The sequence below is a fragment of the Chiloscyllium punctatum genome, chromosome 1, assembly GCF_047496795.1.
Source record: "Chiloscyllium punctatum isolate Juve2018m chromosome 1, sChiPun1.3, whole genome shotgun sequence".
In the NCBI taxonomy this organism is placed as follows: Eukaryota; Metazoa; Chordata; class Chondrichthyes; order Orectolobiformes; family Hemiscylliidae; genus Chiloscyllium; species Chiloscyllium punctatum.
In genome coordinates this window covers 74,834,662-74,854,559 of record NC_092739.1, presented here as the reverse complement: position 1 = coordinate 74,854,559, position 19,898 = coordinate 74,834,662, and the positions used below count along the sequence as shown (strand labels likewise).

At 40.6% G+C, this 19,898-nt stretch overlaps 1 protein-coding gene across 1 annotated transcript in view; it reads left to right on the top strand.

Annotated features, from left to right (window-relative positions):
• Positions 1-5,339: 5,339 nt before the first annotated feature.
• Positions 5,340-19,898, top strand: part of txk (TXK tyrosine kinase) — a 56,435-nt gene continuing 41,876 nt past the window's right edge. Inside the window, exon 1 of the mRNA XM_072579601.1 lies at positions 5,340-5,399. Within this exon, the coding sequence (XP_072435702.1) occupies positions 5,384-5,399 (16 nt within the window). The 5' untranslated portion in view covers positions 5,340-5,383. The remainder of the gene's footprint in view (positions 5,400-19,898) is intronic.

Genomic DNA, 19,898 nt, shown 5'->3' with positions numbered 1-19,898 from the left:
GGGTGAGAATCACTGTCCTTACCATCAGGGTAACATTTTTCTAAGAAGAGCATCAAGGAGCACTCACAAAATTGGAATTCACAGGAAATAGGGCATAACTCTATTCGTTGGGGCATACCTGGACAAAGGAGGATGGTTGTGATTTTTGAGAATTGATCATCTCAGTCTCGTGCATCACTGTAGGAGTTTCCAGGAGTGTCCTTAGCACAGCCATCTTCAACTGCTCCAGCAATAACTTCACTTCTGACCTGAAATCGAAGATGGGGTGTTTCCTGATGATTTCACAATATTCAGTTGCATCTGCAAATCCTTACACATGGAAGAGCCTGTGTCCCTATCCAGTAAGATGTGGCTAACATTTGGGCTTGATTGACTTATTGTTGTCACATATACTGAGATACAATAAAGCATTGTTTTGCATGTTATACAGGCAAATCATACCATACAAAGTGCATCAAGATAGTAGAACAGAGTGCAGAATATAGTATTGTAGGTGCAGAGAGGGAGATCAACACTAACACTTGAGAGGTCTGTTCAAAAGTCTGATAACAGCAGGGAAGAAGCTATTCTTGAATCTATTTGTATGTATATTCAAACTTTTATACCTTATGCCTAGTGGAAGAGGTGATGCTTTTCCAAGGCAGTGGGAAGTATAGATGGAGTTGATGGATGGAAGGTTGGTTTCTGTGATGAGCTGACACCGTAACCCATCTATAATATGCACTGTAGCTACTCATCCAGGCTACTTCGCCAGCACCTTCCAAACCTACAACCTCTATTAAATGTATTAATAAGGAACAAAAGTAGGCCACTCAGTCCTTCAAGTCAGCTCCCCCATTCAGTAAGATCATGGCTGATTTGATTTTAACATTTCTGCATATCCCTGATACCAACTAGAAGGAAAGGGCACTTGATTCGCTAGGACATTATCAGCTGCAAGTTTCTTTCTGAGCACACACACCGTGATGACTTGGAAATATATCACCATTCCCTTACCATCGCTAGGTCAAAATCCTGGGGTTCCCTCCCTGCCAGCACTGTGGATGTACTTACACCCCAATTACTATAGTGGTTGAAGAAGACTGCTTGCCATCACTTTAACATTATTGATATGTTAACATGTGCTCTGAAAAAAAGGATTGTATTTTTCTTAAGAATTATCAACATACGTAAAGAAGAGTATTAATCATACAAAAAAAGAGTTCTTTATTTCCCATGAGACACAAAGTCCAGTAGCCTACAGAAACATAAACATGATCTATTAGGTCAGACTTCAGTCAGAAGGATTGACCCTGACCTTGTAGTTACTTGCCAATTCAAAAATCATGTTCCTGTGCTATAATTTTTATCCAGGCCTGTTATAATCATACAGCCCAAAAACAGCCCTTTGGTGCAACTCATTCATGCTGGCCAGGTTTCTTATACTGAACTAGTCCCATTTGGCCCATAAACTTTTTCTATCCATGTACCTTTCCAAATGACTTTGAAATGTTGTAATTGTACCTGCCCGTAACCTTTCCTCTGGTAACTCATTCCGTAATCACACCACCCTCTGTATGAAACATTTGCTCCTCAGGTCCCTTTTAAATTTTTCTCCTCTCATCTTAAACCTATGACTTCTTGTTTTGAACAACACTTCCTCCCTCCCTCCCTCCTCCTCCTTCTCCTCCTCCCCCTGCCCCCCTCTCACAAACACACATACAAACACACACTATGTAAAACACCTTGGCAATTCACCTTACCTATGTTCCCCATGATTTTATAAACCTCTATATGGTCACCCCTCAGCCTCCTATGCACCAGGGAGAAAAGTTGCAGCTTATCCAGCTTCTCATAACTCAAACATTCCAATATCGGTAACATCCTTTATTAATCTCTTTTTTGCATCCTTCCAGTTTAACAACATCTTTCCTATAGCAAGGTGACCAGAATTGTATGCAGTATTTCAAATGTGGTTTTATAAGTGTCTTGTACATCTGATACATGACTTCTCAACTCCTGTACTCAATGCTCTGACCGATGAAGGCAAGCATGCCAAATACTTTCTCACTGCTCTGTTTACCTGTGATGCCACTTTCAAGGAACTATATATCTGCATTCCTAGCTATCTCCGTTTGGCCACACTCCATACCACAGATATATCTGAATTAAACTCCTTTTGCCATTTCTCAGCCCTCTGGCCTAATTGATCAAGATTCTGTTATACTCTTAGTTAACCTTCTTCATTGTTCACTGTACCACCGCTATTGGTGTCATCCATCAGTGTTCCTACAAAGCAAGCTGGACGGGCAACAGCTCATTTCCCACTTCAGCACTTTATTGCCCAGGGACTCAATGTTTAAATGCACAATTTTTCAAATATGACCTCTGTTATTATAACCCCTCCCTCCACTGATGGGTCTTGTTGGCTTTGTTCTCAGCGGAGAGGGCCCTTTTTCTCATTTTCACAGCTAATATTTGCACCTATTTTGAATCTCTCTCTCTCTTATGGCGCTATTAACACTGCTTTTGTCTTTTGATCCCTATAAATTCACAACCTGTTCCATTTGCTACTCTTCCCCCTCTGAAAATAACATTAAACCCCCATTTTGCAGCTCCCTTCAGTACAGAAGAGTTGTACTGAATTCAACATGTTAATTCTGCTTTTTTACAGATGCTGAGTTTCTCCATCACTTGTTTTTATTCCAGATCTTCAGCATCTGTAATAGAACATAAAACATTACTGCGCAGTATAGGCCCTTTGGCCCTCGATGTTGCACTGACCTGTGGAACCAATCTGAAGCCTATCTATTCTACTCTATTCCGTTTTCATCCATATGTTTATCCAATGACCATTTAAATGCCCTTAAAGTTGGCGAGTCTACTACTATTGTAGGCAGGCCTTTCCACTCCTCTACTACTCTCTGAATAAAGAAATTACCTCTGACATCTGTCCAATGTCTATCATCCCTCAGTTTAAAGCTATGTCCCCTCGTGCTAGCCATCATTATCCGAGGAAAAAGGCTCTCACTGTCTAGCCTATCTAACCCTCTGATTATCTCATATGCCTCAATTGAGTCACCCCTCAACCTTCTCTCTAATGAAAACAGCCTCAATTTACTCAGCCCTTCCTCATAAGACTTCCCTCCATACCAGGCAACATCCTAGTAAATCACCTTTTAACCCTTTCCAAAGCTTCCACATCCTTCCTATAATACGGTGACCAGAACTGTATGCAATACTCCAAGTGAGCTGCACCAGAGCTTTGTGCAGCTACAACATGATCTCATGGCTCTGAAACTCAATCCCTCTACTGATTAAAGTTAACTCACAGTATGCCTTCTTAACCTGGCTGGTACCTTTCAGGGAACTATACACATGGACACCAAGATCTCTGCTATTTCCAAGAATCTTACCATTAGCCCAGTACTCTTTATTCCCATTGCTCCTTCCAAAGTGAAACATTTCTCACTTTTCCACATTAAGCTCCATATTTTGCTTTTCATATTATCCTATTTCCCTGAAAAGGCTTGAAAAAAACAATGGTGGGTTGATTTTGGATCCATTGCACCTGAACAACTGGTGCAGTTGGTTCATAAGAAAGTAAAAGCATGGTCAGAAATTTAAAGTTCTAAGTGCTACCTCAGTCATTCTTACTGACATGGGAGATGTTATCAGAAATAGGCCTGTGTTCCACAATTTTATTTTGTCAAATATGATGTAAATTGATATGGAATTATATTTGTCATTTATTTTACATTTGGATTTTGAATGTTGTGTTAATGGCAAATAGGTTTTGTGTGTGTCTGAAGTTAACAACTAACTTGTAAATATTTATTTTGCCATGGTAATTTCTTTGAAGACAGTTTGTGAGAGCAGCTTTGAGAGGTCTTATTTATTTTTAGAATATACCTCAGGATGTTTTATAACTTAGCAAGGTGGATCATTGTGCTTTAAGGTCTACTGGAAATTTCAAGACCTAGGCTTTTTAAGCTTATGGGGAAACATCTAGAGTTTACAGGAAGAGATTATTTTCAGCTTTACTTCATATAGACAGGTTAGGTAAGTGGGCAGTATCATTTCAGAGAATGAGGACATTAAACAGGGGGGTTACATGTATTATTTACATATACAGGTGAATTAACGTCTGTCAGCCAGGCTTTTGGGCATCTGTACTGGAGCTTTTGACAAACTAGCAGGCCTAATACTCCACAGTAGTTCTTATCATAATAGGACAATGGGCAAAAGATTTCATAAATGTTAATGTTGCATTTTTCTTTTTCTTTATTCTTATATGGGTGTCACCGGTAAGGCCTGCATTTGTTGCCCATCCATTATTGCCCTTGAACTGATTGGCATATTTACATATTTAAAGCATCTTCTAGCCAATATAAATCAACATGGTTCAGTGACAGTTGTTGCTTTGGATATTCCTTGATGGAACTGAGTCCATAAATTATTGCAGACCAAGTTACCATTGTTGTTCAAAGTGATTTACCTACATACTCAACAATTAGATTACAATTTCACAAAAGTAAACAGGAACCTTTGTCAAAGTGTATTCCTTTGACATTAGCAAAATATTCATCCGTTCAAAAGGCTCTGCTCATTATCACTAGAAATGAAGTAATAACAATGCAAAATAAAAATTTCCCAATACTAGCAGAACTGTACTTTTTTTTCTCAAAGCACTTCATAGGAGTGATTAATCAAATGTTTTGTTTATTAGCAAATAAATTTGTAATAAACTCAGTGAAGAGCTTAAGTCTAAATTAGTCACATCTTCTGTGAGGAGAAAAGTCTGTGAAATTAAATAGTTTTGCACATAAAAAGTACAAGTCAGGTGCAGAAGTAGGTCGTGCAGCCCTCATGTGTGCTCTGCCATTCAATAAGACCTCGGTTCATTTGATTGTAACCTCAAATCCATATTCTCACCTAGCCCATATCTTCCCCAACATCTTTCCCACATCTACCCTGTCAGAACTCCTCAGAATTTTTTATATGTTTCAAATAAGTTACCTCTCACTCTTTTAAATTCCAGCAGATATAACATCAGCCAGTCTAACCTTTCCTCTTAAGAAATCCCCACCACATTCTACCTTTCAGTCTTTTGAACGTTCTCTGACTCTCTTCAATATTTTTGCATGCTTTGTGAAGTGAGGTAACCAAGACCATGCAAGGTACTCCAGATGCAGTTTCACTAGTGCCCTATATGCAGAAGCATAACACCTCTAATCTTTATGATTATGTCATATCCTGGGTGTTACTCAGTTTTGCAGTTTACCAGAAAGAAGCCTCAAAAATGTGCAGACGAGTTAAACAGAACTTTCAGCATGACAGGAATTGAAAGGCTTGAAGAGTCAGCATTCAAAGTGATGTTTTAAGCTGCATTAAAAGAAATAAGATGATTCTTTCTACCTGTAAGTAAATTAACCTCTTACATTTCAGCAAAAACACGAGACAAAGGAAAGAGGAAAAGTTCAACATAGTAGTAATAGGAACAGAATGGAAACTCTGTACAGCGCGTGTTCATTTTTTTCCTGTGTTTTGGGTTCTATTGGTGGAGTGGTTTAAACACTGTACACTAGAATTTATTATAGTTAGTAATGCATATCTTGGAGGTCTTGTGAAACAATGGATAGCATTCCTTGCTCTGACTTAGAATCTGCTAGTTCCAGTCCAGGCCAAGGGAGATGTGTTCATTATGTGAATTGAATTGAATATCAACCTCAAACTCTTTCCAACGTTCAGCAATGGCTGGTGGTATAAACATGAGACGTTCCTAGTCAGTCATATGATGGTCAGTAAGTTGGAATCTTTCCCATCGCTATTCATACCTTCAGACTACAGCAACGGTAAAAGTGCATTTTGCCAAAGCCATTGGAATCCTTTGGGGCCCATTGGTTCTGTTAGATGGCTGGAGTGGATCAGTTTGGTACAAACAGCAGGTAGTTTTGTCTCTGTTCTGGTTATGTAGATTCAGAACCCATGATAATGGTTGTGGCACTGTGAATTACACCAGCATTCAGACAGAGAACTAAGGAAGAACAAAAATGAATGTTTTCAGGGTATAGATTGTAAAAAGTGTATATGTGTTGGTTCCATGTCAAATATGTACAGTAATTTGAGCAAAACAATATTTAAGAATCCTTAAATCATTTTGTTACTTATAAATAATGAAAATTCAAAATGCTGTTGATTCAAACGTTTAAAGTTTGACCTTGTCAATGATAATGAAATACACTGAAACATTACATTCCTAAATTTATATTTTATAATAATTTTAAAATTAAATAAGTCTGTATTCTGCTTTTACAGTTTTATTTAAATATTCAATTCACCGACAGCACCTTCAAACCCATGATCACTTCCATCCAGAAGAACAAGGGCAGGAAATGCAAAGGAACATAACCATCTCTAAGTTCTTCTCCAAGCCACTCACTATCCTGACTTGGAAGTATATTGTCATTCCTTCAATGTCACTTGGTCCAACTCCTGGAATTTCCTGACATTGTAGGTCAACCCATTGCATGTGGACTACAGTGGTTCAAGAAGGCAGTTAATGTTTTCAAGGGTACTTAAGGATGGGCAATAAATGCTGTCTAGCCAGCCATGCGCATGTCCCATGAGTGAATCAGATAAAAAAAATTAATTTGATTCTTGCTTTTAACAAACTCTTAAATTTATTTTGACAACCACTTTATTTGTTTTAATGCCACAATGATGTTAGGGAGGCAGTTCCAGGATTTTGATGCAGTGACAGTGAAGGAATGGTGATATATTTCCAAGTCAGAATGGCTTGGAGGGGAGCTTGCAGGGGGTGATGTTCCCAACTATCTGCTGCCCTTGTCCTTCTAGATGGAAGTGACGTGTGTTTGAAAGATGCTGTCTAACGAGCCTTGGTGAATTTCTGCAGTGCATCTTTAGATAGTACACACGGCTGTTGCTGAGCGTTGGTGGTGAGGGGAGTGGATGTTTAGGGATATGGCGCTAATCAAAGAGATGGCTTTTCCTGAATGATGTCAAGTTTTTTGAGCTATACTCAAAAGGCATGTGGGGAGTATCCCATCACACTCCTGACTTGTGCCATGTAGATGGTGGACTGGCTTTGAGATATTAGGAGCAACTTTCACCCTCATTATAATTTCTGTTTTGCGGATCTTCAAGGTCCATGTGCAGCAGAGTCTTGCACCTAACCTCCAAATGGCTGCACAGGTATGTTGGTAAGGAGCTGAGTTACTCACTGCAGAAATTCTTGCTCCTGATCTGCTCTTGCAGCCACTCCATTTATGTGATTGGTCCATTTAGTTTTTGGTGAATGGTAGTCCAAAGAATATTGATATATTAAGTGATACTTGCAATTCTAAACTACACAAGTCAGGCTAGATGAATTGTGTAATTTGCACATTTTATTTTATGTGCTTTATCTTCACCTTTGATCCAAATTTTTGAGTCAATTTGATCTAATTGCTTGGCGGTATTGGCACCATTAAGGAAGGAAAATAATATTTGATCAGTGATTTACCACAGACTAGAAGATATATGAATGATATACACTCATGAATGCTAAGACATACACACATAAAAAAACACATTTTCAATTAGCTATCACTAAAAGACAAAAAAACAAGCTAATTGAAGGTATTATAACACCAAAATAACAATATTAAGTAATACAAATTATCTATCCGCAATGATCTCAGCTCCATGCCATCTCTGTGGGAGTTTCTCAGGATAATGGTCCTAGGCCCAATTATCTTGAACTGCTCATCAATGATCTTTCCTCCATCATAAAGTCAGAAGTGGACATATTCTCCAATGATTTCACAATATTCTGCTTCATTCACGATTTCTCAGATACTGAAGCAATCCATGTCCATATGCAAAAAGCCCTTGACAATAGTCAGGCTTCGGCTTTTAAGTGGCATTCATTTTCATACCATGCAAGCACCAGCTAATACCATCTGAAAGAAGTGAGAATCTAACCATTGCTCCTTGACATTCAATGGCATTGCTATAATTGAATCCTAAGCTAACCACAAGCTGCCAGTTAATGTTAACCAGAAACTGAGCTAGAGCAGCCAAAATAAATACTGTGGCTCCAAAGCAGATCAGAGGCTAGGAATCTTGTAAAAAGTAATTCAGCTCCTGATTCCTGAAAATGTATTGATCGTTAACAAGGTTCAAGGCAGGAATATGATGGAATACTCCCAACTTGCATGGATGAGTGCAGCCCCAACAACACTCATGAAGCTACAAACCATCCACGACAAAGCAATCTGCTTTATTACCACCCATTCAGATACCTTCTACATTCCCTCCACTACTGACTCACAGTTGCAGCCTTGTATTGCAGTGTAATCACTTGCTAAGACTCCTTAGACAACATAAGAGTAATACAGATGTACAGCATAGAAACAGACCCTTTGGTCCAACTTGTCCATGCCGACCAGATATCCAAACCTAATCTACTCCCATTTGCCAGCACTTGGCCCATATCCCTCTAAACCCTTGCTATTCATAAACTCATGCAAATGCCTTTTAAATGTTGTAATTGTACCAGCCTCCACCACTTCCTCTGGCAGCTTATTCCATGCACGCACCACCCTCTGCGTGAAAAAGTTGCCCCTTAGGTCCCTTTTAAATCTTTCCCCTCTCATTCTCAACCTAAGCCCTCTAGTTCTGGACTTCCCCATCCCAGGGAAAAGACCTTGTATATTTACCCTATCCGTGCCCCTCACGATTTTATGAACCTTTATAAAGTCACCCCTCAGCCTCCGATTCTCCACATCTTTCAACACAGAACCACTACCATCTAGAAGGATAAGAGCAGCAAATCCTGACTTAGAAATATATTGCTATTCTTTCACAGTTGCCAGCTCAAAATCCTGGATCTGCCACCCTAACAGTATTGACAGTCTGTGTATACTCCCCTGCACTATAGGTGCTCAAAATGTTAATTACCACTGCCACTGCAAGAGCAGTTACGGATTGGAAACAAATGATGGTTTCGTTGGCAATGTCCACCTCCCAATTGTGAATTTTTTCAAAAAAATTCATATGTGACAATGTAGATTATGCTTCAAAAGACAGTTCATTTTCTGTCAAGCACCTTGGGACATGCTGCAGTCATGAAAAGTACTACTTTTAAGTACAAGTCCTTTTAAAAGATGTAATGTTATATATTCCTATAATTAAGCAGGCAATTTAAACTGCTAAATGCCAGTGTTTTCTCCCTGTAAGATGTTTTGATTAAACGTGATCACCATCTGTCAGTCTGCTTTATTCAGATACTGGAAGATTCAATTCTAACCTGTATGATTGCTTTATGGACAGACAGGAAGACTGCAGTTTCCGCTAATGCTGTAGGTTATCTTACATTTTCGTTTCCTGCCTGATAACAACACTGATGGAAATATGTACATTTTGTTTACGTTCCGCAGTGGTGCACTTTGTAAAATTCATTATGACACATAATTAGAAAACTATCTATCCTACTTTTAATCCTGAATATCACACCTGCTAAATTTATTATTCCCTTTATCGTTTTGATCATGTTCCTAAATGTTACTACACAGGCTATCAAAAATGATACATTGTCAATAATAAAACATTGTTCTACCATCAAATTGGTTAAAAAGCCTCAATCTGTTGGAAACAAGAACAGTGAATGTTGGAGAAACTCAGATGTCATCTGTTGTGAAGAAGAGTCATTTTGAACTCAAAACATTAAATCTGTTTGTTTCTCCACATGCTGTAAGACCTGCTTAGTTTCTCCAGTCTTCTCTGTGTTTGTTTCAGATTTTCAACCTTCACAGTATTTTGCTTTTATTCAAATTTATTGGAACCTATTACTTCCATGATGTCTTTCTTCAGCTTCTCCAACAACACTGGATTTATCCAGTTATACGAAAATTGTACAAATCAGGAAGAACCAGGTTTATTTTTGGATCTGTTCAATTAGTTTGTCACAAACAGGTTGCAATGAGGGTGTGATAATTAGTTGGTGTTCAGGACTAAGGTAGAGAAACATGGCTTCCCTCGTGATCACTTGTCAAATGCCCCATATTGGAGTTAAATGTATATAGATGTATGGATGGCACTGCTGCCTCACAGCACCAGGGACCGGGTTTTGATTCCACCCTCAGGTGACTGTCTGCGTGGAGTCTGCACATTCTCCCCGAGTCTGTGTGCTTTTTCTCTGAAATTTGACCCAGTGACAATGAAGGAACGGTGATATAGTTCCCAAGTCAGGATGGTGTACGGCTGGAGGTGGATCTTTGAGGGGTGCTGTTCCCAATCATCCGCTACCCATGTCCTTCTAATTTGCAGAAGTGGTGAGTTGTTGCACTGCATCTTGTGGATGAAACACATAACTGCCACTGAGCATCACTGCTGAGGGAATTGAATGTTGAAGCTGGTGAATGGGGTACCAATCAAGTGAGCTGCCTTCTCCTGGATGGTGTCAAACTTCTCAAGTGTTGTTGAAGCTGCAAGCACCCAAGCAAATGGGGAGTATTCCATCACATTTCTGACCTCTGCCTTGTAGATGGTGGACAGGCTTTGGGGAAACAGGAAATTAGTTACTCACCACAGACCTCAGTCTTTGGCCTGCTGTTGTAGCCATGCTATTTATATGGATAGTCCAATTTAGTTCCAATGATAAGCCATGGGAAAATGACAATGGGGATTAATCAGTGGTAATGTCATCGAATATCAAGGGGCAATGGTACTCTTTTGTTGTAGATTGTCATTGAAAATAATGTACATGAATATCACTTGCCCCTTATTAGCTCAAGGAGCAGGAGAATCAACGTTTCGGGCATGAGCCCTTCTTCAGGAGCCTTCTTCAGGTCTCATGCCCGAAACGTCGATTCTCCTGCTCCTTGGATGCTGCCTGACCTCTGAGCTTTTCCAGCAACACATTTTCAGCTCTGATCTCCAGCATCTGTAGTCCTCACTTTCTCCCCTTATTAGCTCAAACCTGGATATTGTCCAGATCTTGTTGCATTTGAATGTGGACTGATTCAGTATCTGAGCAGTCATGACTGGTGCTGAACATTGTGCAAACATCCTCACCTCTGACCTTATGCTGGCATGGAGCAGCTGGAGACAGTTAGACCTGGGACACTGCCCTAAGGAAGACCTGCAGAGATGTCCTAGAGCTAAGATGGCTGACTTCCAAAAACCACAAACCCTTTCTGCTAGGTACAACTCCAACCAATGGAGATTTTTTTTCCTCAATTCTCATTGAATCCAATTTTGTTAGGGTTTTGCATGCCATGCTCAGTTGAATGCTGTTTTCTTGTCATAGTCAGTTACTCTCACCTCTGGAATTCAGCTCATTTGTCCATGTTATAATTAAGATTGTGATGTGGTCAGCAACTGAGTAGCTCTGGCACGACCAAACTCAATGTCAATGAACAGGTTATTCCTTTAGCTTAATGCTTGATAGCACCTTTGATGACACTTTCAACAATTTTATCAAGTGCAGACAAGTGGAGCAATAAATAACCAGTCGCCTCTGCCCTGCTTTTAGGAATCAGAATGTACCTGGTCATTTTTCCACATTATTGGGCAGATATCAGTGTTGTAATCATACTGGAATAGCATGGCTGGGGGCACAGTTAGTTCTGGAGCACAGGTCTTTAGTACTATTGCTGCAATGTTGCCAGGACTCATAGCCTTTGCAATGTCCAGTGCCTCCAACCATTTCTTGATATCAAATTGAGTGATTTGAATTAGTTAAAGATGGTTTTCTAATGTGATGTGGGCCGAAGGAAGAGCAAGAAATGGATAATCCACTCGACACTGCTGGCTGAAGATCGTTGCAAATGTTTCAGCCTTGTCTTTTACACTGATGTACTGGACTAATCCATTATTGAGGATGGGGATATTTAGTGTTATAGAGCCATACAGATGTACAGCATGGAAACAGATCCTTCAGTGCAACTCGTCCATGCCGACCAGATATCCCAACCCAATCTAGTCCCACCCGCCAACACCCAGCCCATATCCCTCCAAACCCCTCCTATTCATATACCCATTCAGATGCTTTTTAAATGTTGCAATTGTACCAGCCTCTACCACTTCCTCTGGCAGCTCGTTCCATACACGTACCACCCTGTGTGTGAAAACGTTGCCCTTTAGGTCTCTCTTATATTTTTCCCCTCTCACCCCAAGCCTATGCCTTTAGTTCTGGAGTCCCCCACCCCAGGGAAAAGACCTCATCTAATTACCCTATCCATGCCCCTTATGACTTTATAAACCTCTATAAGGTCACCCCTCAGCCTCCAACACACCAGTGAAAACAACCTCTCCCTATAGCTCAAATCCTCCAACCCTGGCAACATTCTTGTAAATCCTTTCTGAACCCTTTCAAATTTCACAACATCCTTCCCATAGGAAAGAGACCAGAATTGCACATAATATTCCAACAGTGGCCTAACCAATGTCCTGTACAGCCGCAACATGACCTCCCAACTCCTGTACTCAATACTCTGACCAATAAAGGAAAGCATACCAAACACCTTCTTCACTATCCTATCTACCTGCGACTCCACTTTCAAGGAGCTGTGAACCTGCACTCCAAGGTCTCTTTGTTCAGCAACACTCCCCAGGACCTTACCATTAAGTGTATAAGTCCTACTCTGATTTTCCCTTCCAAAATGCAGCACCTTGCATTTATCAAAATTAAACTCCATCTGCCATTCCTCAACCCATTGGTTCATCTGATCAAGATCCTGTTAAAATCCGAGGTAACCTTCTTCGCTGTCCACTACACCTCCAATTTTGGTGTCATGCGCAAACTTACTAACTATACCTCTTATGCTCACATCCAAATCATTTGTGTAAATGAAAAAAAGTAGAGGACCCACCACCGATCCTTGTGGCACTCCACTGGTCACAGGCCTCCAGTCTGAAAAACATCCCTCCACCACTGCCCTCTGTCTTCTGCCTTTGAGCCAGTTCTGTATCCAAATGGCTAGTTCTCCCTGTATTCCGTGAGGTCTAACTTTGCTAACTAGTCTCCCATGGGGAACCTTGTCGAACACCTTACTGAAGTCCATATAGATCTTGTCTACTGCTGTGCCCTCATCAATCCTCTTTGTTACTTCTTCAGAAAATTTAATCAAGTTTGTGAGACATGAAGTCCTACGCACAAAGCCATGCTGACTATCCCTAATCAGTCCTTGCCTTTCCAAATACATGCACATCCTGTCCCTCAGGATTCCCTCCAACAACTTGCCCACCACTGACATCAGGCTCACTGGTCTATAGTTCCCTGGCTTGTCTTTACCACCTTTCTTAAATAGTGGCACCAAGTTAGCTAACCTCCAGTCTTCTGACACCTCACTTGTGACTATTGATGATACAAATATCTCAGTAAGAGGCCGAGCAATCACTTCCTTAGCTTCCCAGAGAATTCTAGAGTATACTTGATCAGGACCTGGGGATTTATCCACTTTTATGCGTTTCAAGACATCCAGCACTTTCTCCTCTGTAATATGATCATTTTTCAAGATATCACCATCTATTTCCCTCCATTCTATATCTTACAAGTCCTTCTCCCCAGCAAACACTGATACAAAATACTTGTTTAGTATCTCCCCCATCTCCTGCGGCTCCACACAAAGGCCACCTTGCTGATCTTTGAGGGACTCTATTCTCTCCCTAGTTATCCTTTTGTTCATAATGTATTTGTAAAAACCCTTTGGATTCTCTTTAACTCTATTTGCCAAAGGTATCTCATGTTCCCTTTTTGCCCTTCTGATTTCCCTCTAAAGTATACTCCTACCGCTTTTGTATTCTAAGGATTCACTCGATCTATCCTGTCAATACCTGACATATGCTTCCTTCTTTTTCTTAACCAAACCCTCAAATTCTTAGTGATCCACTATTCCCTATACCTACCAGCCTTTCCTTTCACCCTGACAGGAGTATATTATCTCTGCACTCTTGTCATTTCTGCAGGCTTCCCATTTACCAGCCGTCCCTTTACCTGTGAACATCTGCGCCCAATCAGCTCTTGAAAGGTCTTGCCTAATACCGTCAAAATTAGCCTTGCTCAAATTTAGAACTTAAACTTTTCGATCTGATCTATCTTTTTCCATCACTGTTTTAAAACTAATAGAATTATGGTCGCTGGCCCCAAAGTGCTCCCCAACTGACACCTCAGTCAGCTGCCCTGCCTTATTTCCCAAGTGTAGGCCAAGTTTTGCTCCTTCTCTAGTAGGTACATCCACATATTGAATCAGAAAACTTTTTTGTACACACTTAACAAATTCCTCTCCGCCTTAACACTATGGTCGTCCCAGTCAATGCTTGGAAAATTAAAATCTTCTACCATAACCACCTTATTATTCTTCCAGATAACTGAAATCTCTTAACAAATTTGTTTCTCAATTTCCCTCTGACTATCAGAGGGTCTATAGTACAATCACAATAAAGCTTATCATCCCTTTCTTATTTCTCAGTTCCACCCAAATAATGTCCCTGGATGTAGTTCTGATAATATGCTCCCACAGTACTGCTGTAATACAATCCCTTATCAAAAACGCCACTCCCCCTCCTCTCTTGCCTCCCTTTCTGTCCTTCCTGTAACATTTGTATCCCGTCCATCCCTGAGTCATGTTTCTGTAATTGCTATGATATGCCAGTCCCATGTTCCTAACCATGCCCTGAGCTCATTTGCTTTCCCTGTTAGGCCTGTTGTATTGGAATAAATGCAGTTTAATTTATCGATCCTACCATGTTCTCTGCTTTATCTCTCCCTGCCCTGACTATTTGATTTGCTTCTTTTATCAACTCTACGGTCTCAGATTGATCTCTTTCCACACTACCTCCCTGAGTAACCTCACCGCGCACCCCCCCCCACCTTACTAGTTTAAATCCTCCCGAGCAGCTCTAGCAAATCTCTCTGCCAGTATATTATTCCCCTTCCAATTTAGGTGCAATCCATCCTTCTTGTACAGGTCACTTCTACCCCAAAAGAGATTCCAATGATCCAAAAAAGTGAATCCTTCTCCCATACACCAGCTCCTCAGCCATGCATTCATCTGCTCTATTCTCCTATTCCTACAGTCACTAGCTCAAAGCACCAGGAGTAATCCAGATATTACTACTCTTGAGGACCTCCTTTTTAAATTCCTGCCTAACTGTCTGTATCCTCCCTTCAGAATCAAAACCTTTTCCCTTCCAATGTCGTTGGTTCCAATGTGGACAATGACCTACTGTTGGCTCCTCTCCCCCATGAGAACATTCTGCACATTCTCTGAGACATCCTTGATCCTGGCACCAGGGAAGCCACACACCATTCTGATTTTTCACTGCTGGCCACAGAGACATCTATCTGTACCTTGGATTAGAGAGTACCCAAGACAATTGATCTCTTGGAACCCAATGTACCTCTCATTACATTACAGCTAGTCTCAATACCAGAAACTTGGCTGTTCTTGCTACATTCCCCTGAGAATCCATCATCCCCTACATTTTCCAAAACAGCATACTTGTTTAAAATCTGGATAGCCACAGAAGACCCCTGCACTACCTGCCTACCGCTCTTAACTTCCCTAGAGTTAACCCATCTATGTGACTATATCTGTGACTTTTCTCCCTTCCTATAACTGCCATCCATCATACCCTCTTGCTCTTGTAAATTCTTCATTGCCTGTAACTGCCTCTCCAACTGTTCCATTCCATCTGATAGGATTTGCAACCAATGGCATTTATTGCAGATATAATCCTCAGTAACCTGTAAACTCTCTCTAAACTCCCACATCCGACAACAACAGCATATCACTCCAGTAAGGGCATTTTTGCTTCTTCCAATCTGCAGACCGAGTAAATAGCCTGTCTTATTCCTCTACAAAACACTGCTCCAGGCTAACTTAATACTTATTGCTTATATTTTTAAATTTAATCAAGAGACATCTCAATAAAACATATAATCAAGAAAGAACCCACTCTATTCACTTCTGCAAACTTACTGCAAGACCCCAAGGCCACACTTAAAACTATTCACATAGCTGTGTCTGTACTGTGACCTCTCCCAAACAGGTTTCTCCAAGGTCAGTTGTGAATTTCAATGTTTGTTATTGTAGACCTTCCTCCTCCAGTGATTTGTTTAAATGTCCATCACCATTCACAACTGTGTGAGGCAGGACAACATTTCTTAACTGTACTCTTCAGCTGTAATAACATTTCTTGGTTTAATCCAATTGGCCAATTGAAAGACACAGAAGAAATAAATGACCTGTTTTCCTGTGAGATCACACTTTGGCTCTTACAGGGAGGAAGAAGCTGAAGGGACCGTATACTGTCAGTTTCCATCCCCCATTGTTACTGTTCTTCTTATGCAGGTTGCTCTTCTCTTTATGAAGCTGCAGGCCCACGTTCTCTATTTTTTTGTGAACCTGCTGACTCCAATTTCTCTCCTGCTCTTTGTGAAGTTACTATCCCCACTCTCCCATGTGCTGTTTCAGAAGCACAGGTTCTCCTTCCTGTAGCGCAGTCTGCCTCACAGAGCTGCTGACAGCTGTACACTCCTCCCAGGTCCTTCACATTTTTGCTGACTCACAGCACACTCCTCTCAATCCACCTGGGAGAGGTCACTGTGGGCAACAACCACCAACTCAGCTAGGTTCTCTGAGAATGGACAGCAGAAAACTAGTGGAAAGCTCGTGACAAGCAGATATAAACAGAGAATGCAAATGCCACTGTTCAGACATATACAGCTGATTCAAAGTTTTAATTCAAATGTACTTTTATATATTTAATTGAAACTAGCAATGTGGGTTAGAATAGATTCTGCCAATAGTTAATTTGGGCTCAATCTATTTAAGTTAAAACACTAATATATACAACACATATTTTCCATCTAAAACGAGGAATGAGAATGGGTTACATTTAATGCTGACCATTGTGGTGCGAACTACAAATAGTGGATGAGGACTTGCAATCAGTTTCTTGGCAGTGAGAGAACGCCCTGATTAAGTCAATTTGAAAGGGACTGACCTGAGATTTCTGATCACTATCTGCAGACTGTCAATCAGGCTCAAAGAGTTAATCCACACCTATTAGCATCGAGGCCTTTGAAATTTAGTAAATCTTCGGGTAAGTAACAAGAGCTGCATGGCTTTTCTACATCCAACAAATCCTGTTGGTGGTACGAGATCCCTTATTGTTGGTTACCCAGGGTCTAATTCTTGGGACCTGGCATCAGGAAGTGAGGAGCCAATGAAAGACACAGTCCCCATCATAATCCCATAATTCCTGAAAAAGGGCTCATGCCCAAAACGTCGATTCTCCTGTTCCTTGGATGCTGCCTGACCTGCTGCGCTTTTCCAGCAACACATTTTCAGCTCTGATCTCCAGCATCTGCAGTCCTCACTTTCTCCTATAATCCCTATTGTGCCTTTTCTAGATTCCTGGGCCTCTGGTTGGTTCAGTGCCACTGTAGACTCTGCTTGTACTGGCACTGACTGCCATAAGTGACTTCAGGCCTTGAATTAGTTGGCAACATTCAGTGGGTGGGAAGCTCTCCCTAAATGAGGAGGCTGAGGGTGACCCCTTAAATGTTGGAAGAGCCCCTGATTCCGTTGGGAGATCCCTACAGAACTGACAAGGTTCCTTTGATGTTTTTCCAGAGACCCTGTCAGCCTGTGGCAGCTTAATTTACACCATCTTGATGGTTCTAACATCTGCCCCCGATTAGCTGAGGACAATTTCCAAGCTTGCCGATGTCTGCAATCCTGCAAGAAGCACCATGAAAAGCTGAACTTCTCACCCAATGTAGTAATCAGATATCTCTCGCACACTGTTATTTACTTTCTGACTGGGCATTAGAGATGGAGGGGACCAAGTGAGCTCAGCAACACAGGACAGCAGATGTTCAGCAATGAGTTGTTTGTGGTGCTCTCTCAGAATTTGTGCATCCACAACCCACACTCCAATTAACAGCTATCCTTCTAACAAATTCCTTCTAACAAATTCATGCTACCTACCATAGTGTTAAAAACAATGAAAAAGACACTGACAGTGAGTTTTTCATTCTATAATACTTAGCTGTGATATTTGAAAGAGGTTAGAGCAGGGAGAAAAGCAGTGACTGGTAAATATTGACTTACCCCTACAGAACTAAATAAAATAACTTCAAAAATAAAATGGGAACAAGGTACTCCATGAATGAAACCTGCCAGCAAGTTGGCTGAGTTACTTTGCATATTGTTTTGCATATCTTAATGAATTTGGCTGGAAAACCTGACACCAGTTCGCTATGGAAGACAGTTTTTAATTTGTAGATTATGTTATACGCATGAACCACGAGTTTTTGATTACAGACCTGACCAGTGGGAGGAGGTGTTAAAAGATGAAAAACCACTTCCACAGTGAGAAAATCAGATGGTGTGATAAGAGGAACCATTCTGATGCACCTGCTACTGGTTGGATACAGGAAGCACATTTTTTGGAGCCAGGGCTCTGGGTACTCGGTTACAAATCTCTTTTATCTGCACTCAGGTGGCAGTAGTCCTATTTCAGAGCCAATAGAAAAAGGGTAACCCACGTCTGTGTTCTTAGGCTCCATGAAGAGTTGTGTTCTGTCAGATTTTACTGAATATATTACTGAAGTGTCAAACATTGCATTATCGATATTTATAGGAATTTTCAGGGTCAGATTTACGAGTTCTGAATGCAGGAAGAAACAACACATACAACAAGCAGGAGAGAGAGAAAAAGCTATTTAATATAATTATTCCACTTTAAAAAAGTGATATTCAAAAACAAAAACATACGCAGTAATTGCTCAAATTCAAAATAGTAGCCTTTTTATGCTGGAATGAAATTTGTAATTCCCAAGAGCTCTGTGCTAGCTCAATCATACTTGTTGTTATAACATCAAACCACATCAGCCAATATAGTCCCAGACTCTATGCCTGCTCTGAACTGTGTTGGTTGCTTTGAACTCAGGACACAGTCCCGCCAGTGTCTGTTTCACAGTTACAGTGGTACATATGCTAATTAACCAGTGATCCCCATGTATGTATGGCAATCAGATAATAGGATAGAGTCACATATTAAATGCCATCTAGAACATGTACAAAACCTGGATTATCTGAGAAGCTGCATATATAAAGCAGTTCTACTGAGCAGTAGAGGAATCCAAATAGTTATAACAGGAATTATACAATTAAAAGTAGGGTAGTGTTGTAGAACAGAGAGATCTAGAGGTTCAGGTAGTAATTCTTTGAAATTTGCTTCACATATAGGTAAGGTGGTTAAAAAGGCATTTAGGATGTTTACTTTCATTATTCACACTTATGAGTATAGGAGTTGCGACATTATGTTGAGGTAATACAGGGCATTGGTGAGGCCTCTCGGAATACTGTGTCCATTTCTGGTCTCCCTGCTATAAGAGGGATTTTATATTAAGTTGGAGAGATTTCAAAAGAGATTTACCAGGATGATTCTGAGAATTGAGGGGTTCAGTTATAAGGAAAGGTTGGATAGGCTGGGATTTTTTTCACTGGAGCATAGGAAGTTGAGAGGTGAGCTTATAGAGGTTTATAAAATCATGAGGGATACAGATAAGGTGAATAGCAGGTGTCTTTTCCCTCGGGTGAGGGATTTCAAGTCTGAGGTGCATATTTTTAATGTGAAAAGATAAAGATTTAAAAAAGACATGGGAGCAATTTTTTTACACAGAGAGTAGTGGAATGATGTGAAGGTGCAGGTGTTGGACTGGGGTGGACAAAGTTAAAAATCATAAACCCCAGGTTATATCCAACAGGTTTATTTGCAAGTACAAGCTTTCAGAGTGCTGCGTCTTCATCAGGTAGCTGTGTACCTGAAGGAGAAGAGTTCAAAGCTAGTACTTTCAAATAAACCTGTTGGACTATAACCTGGAGTTGTGTGATTTT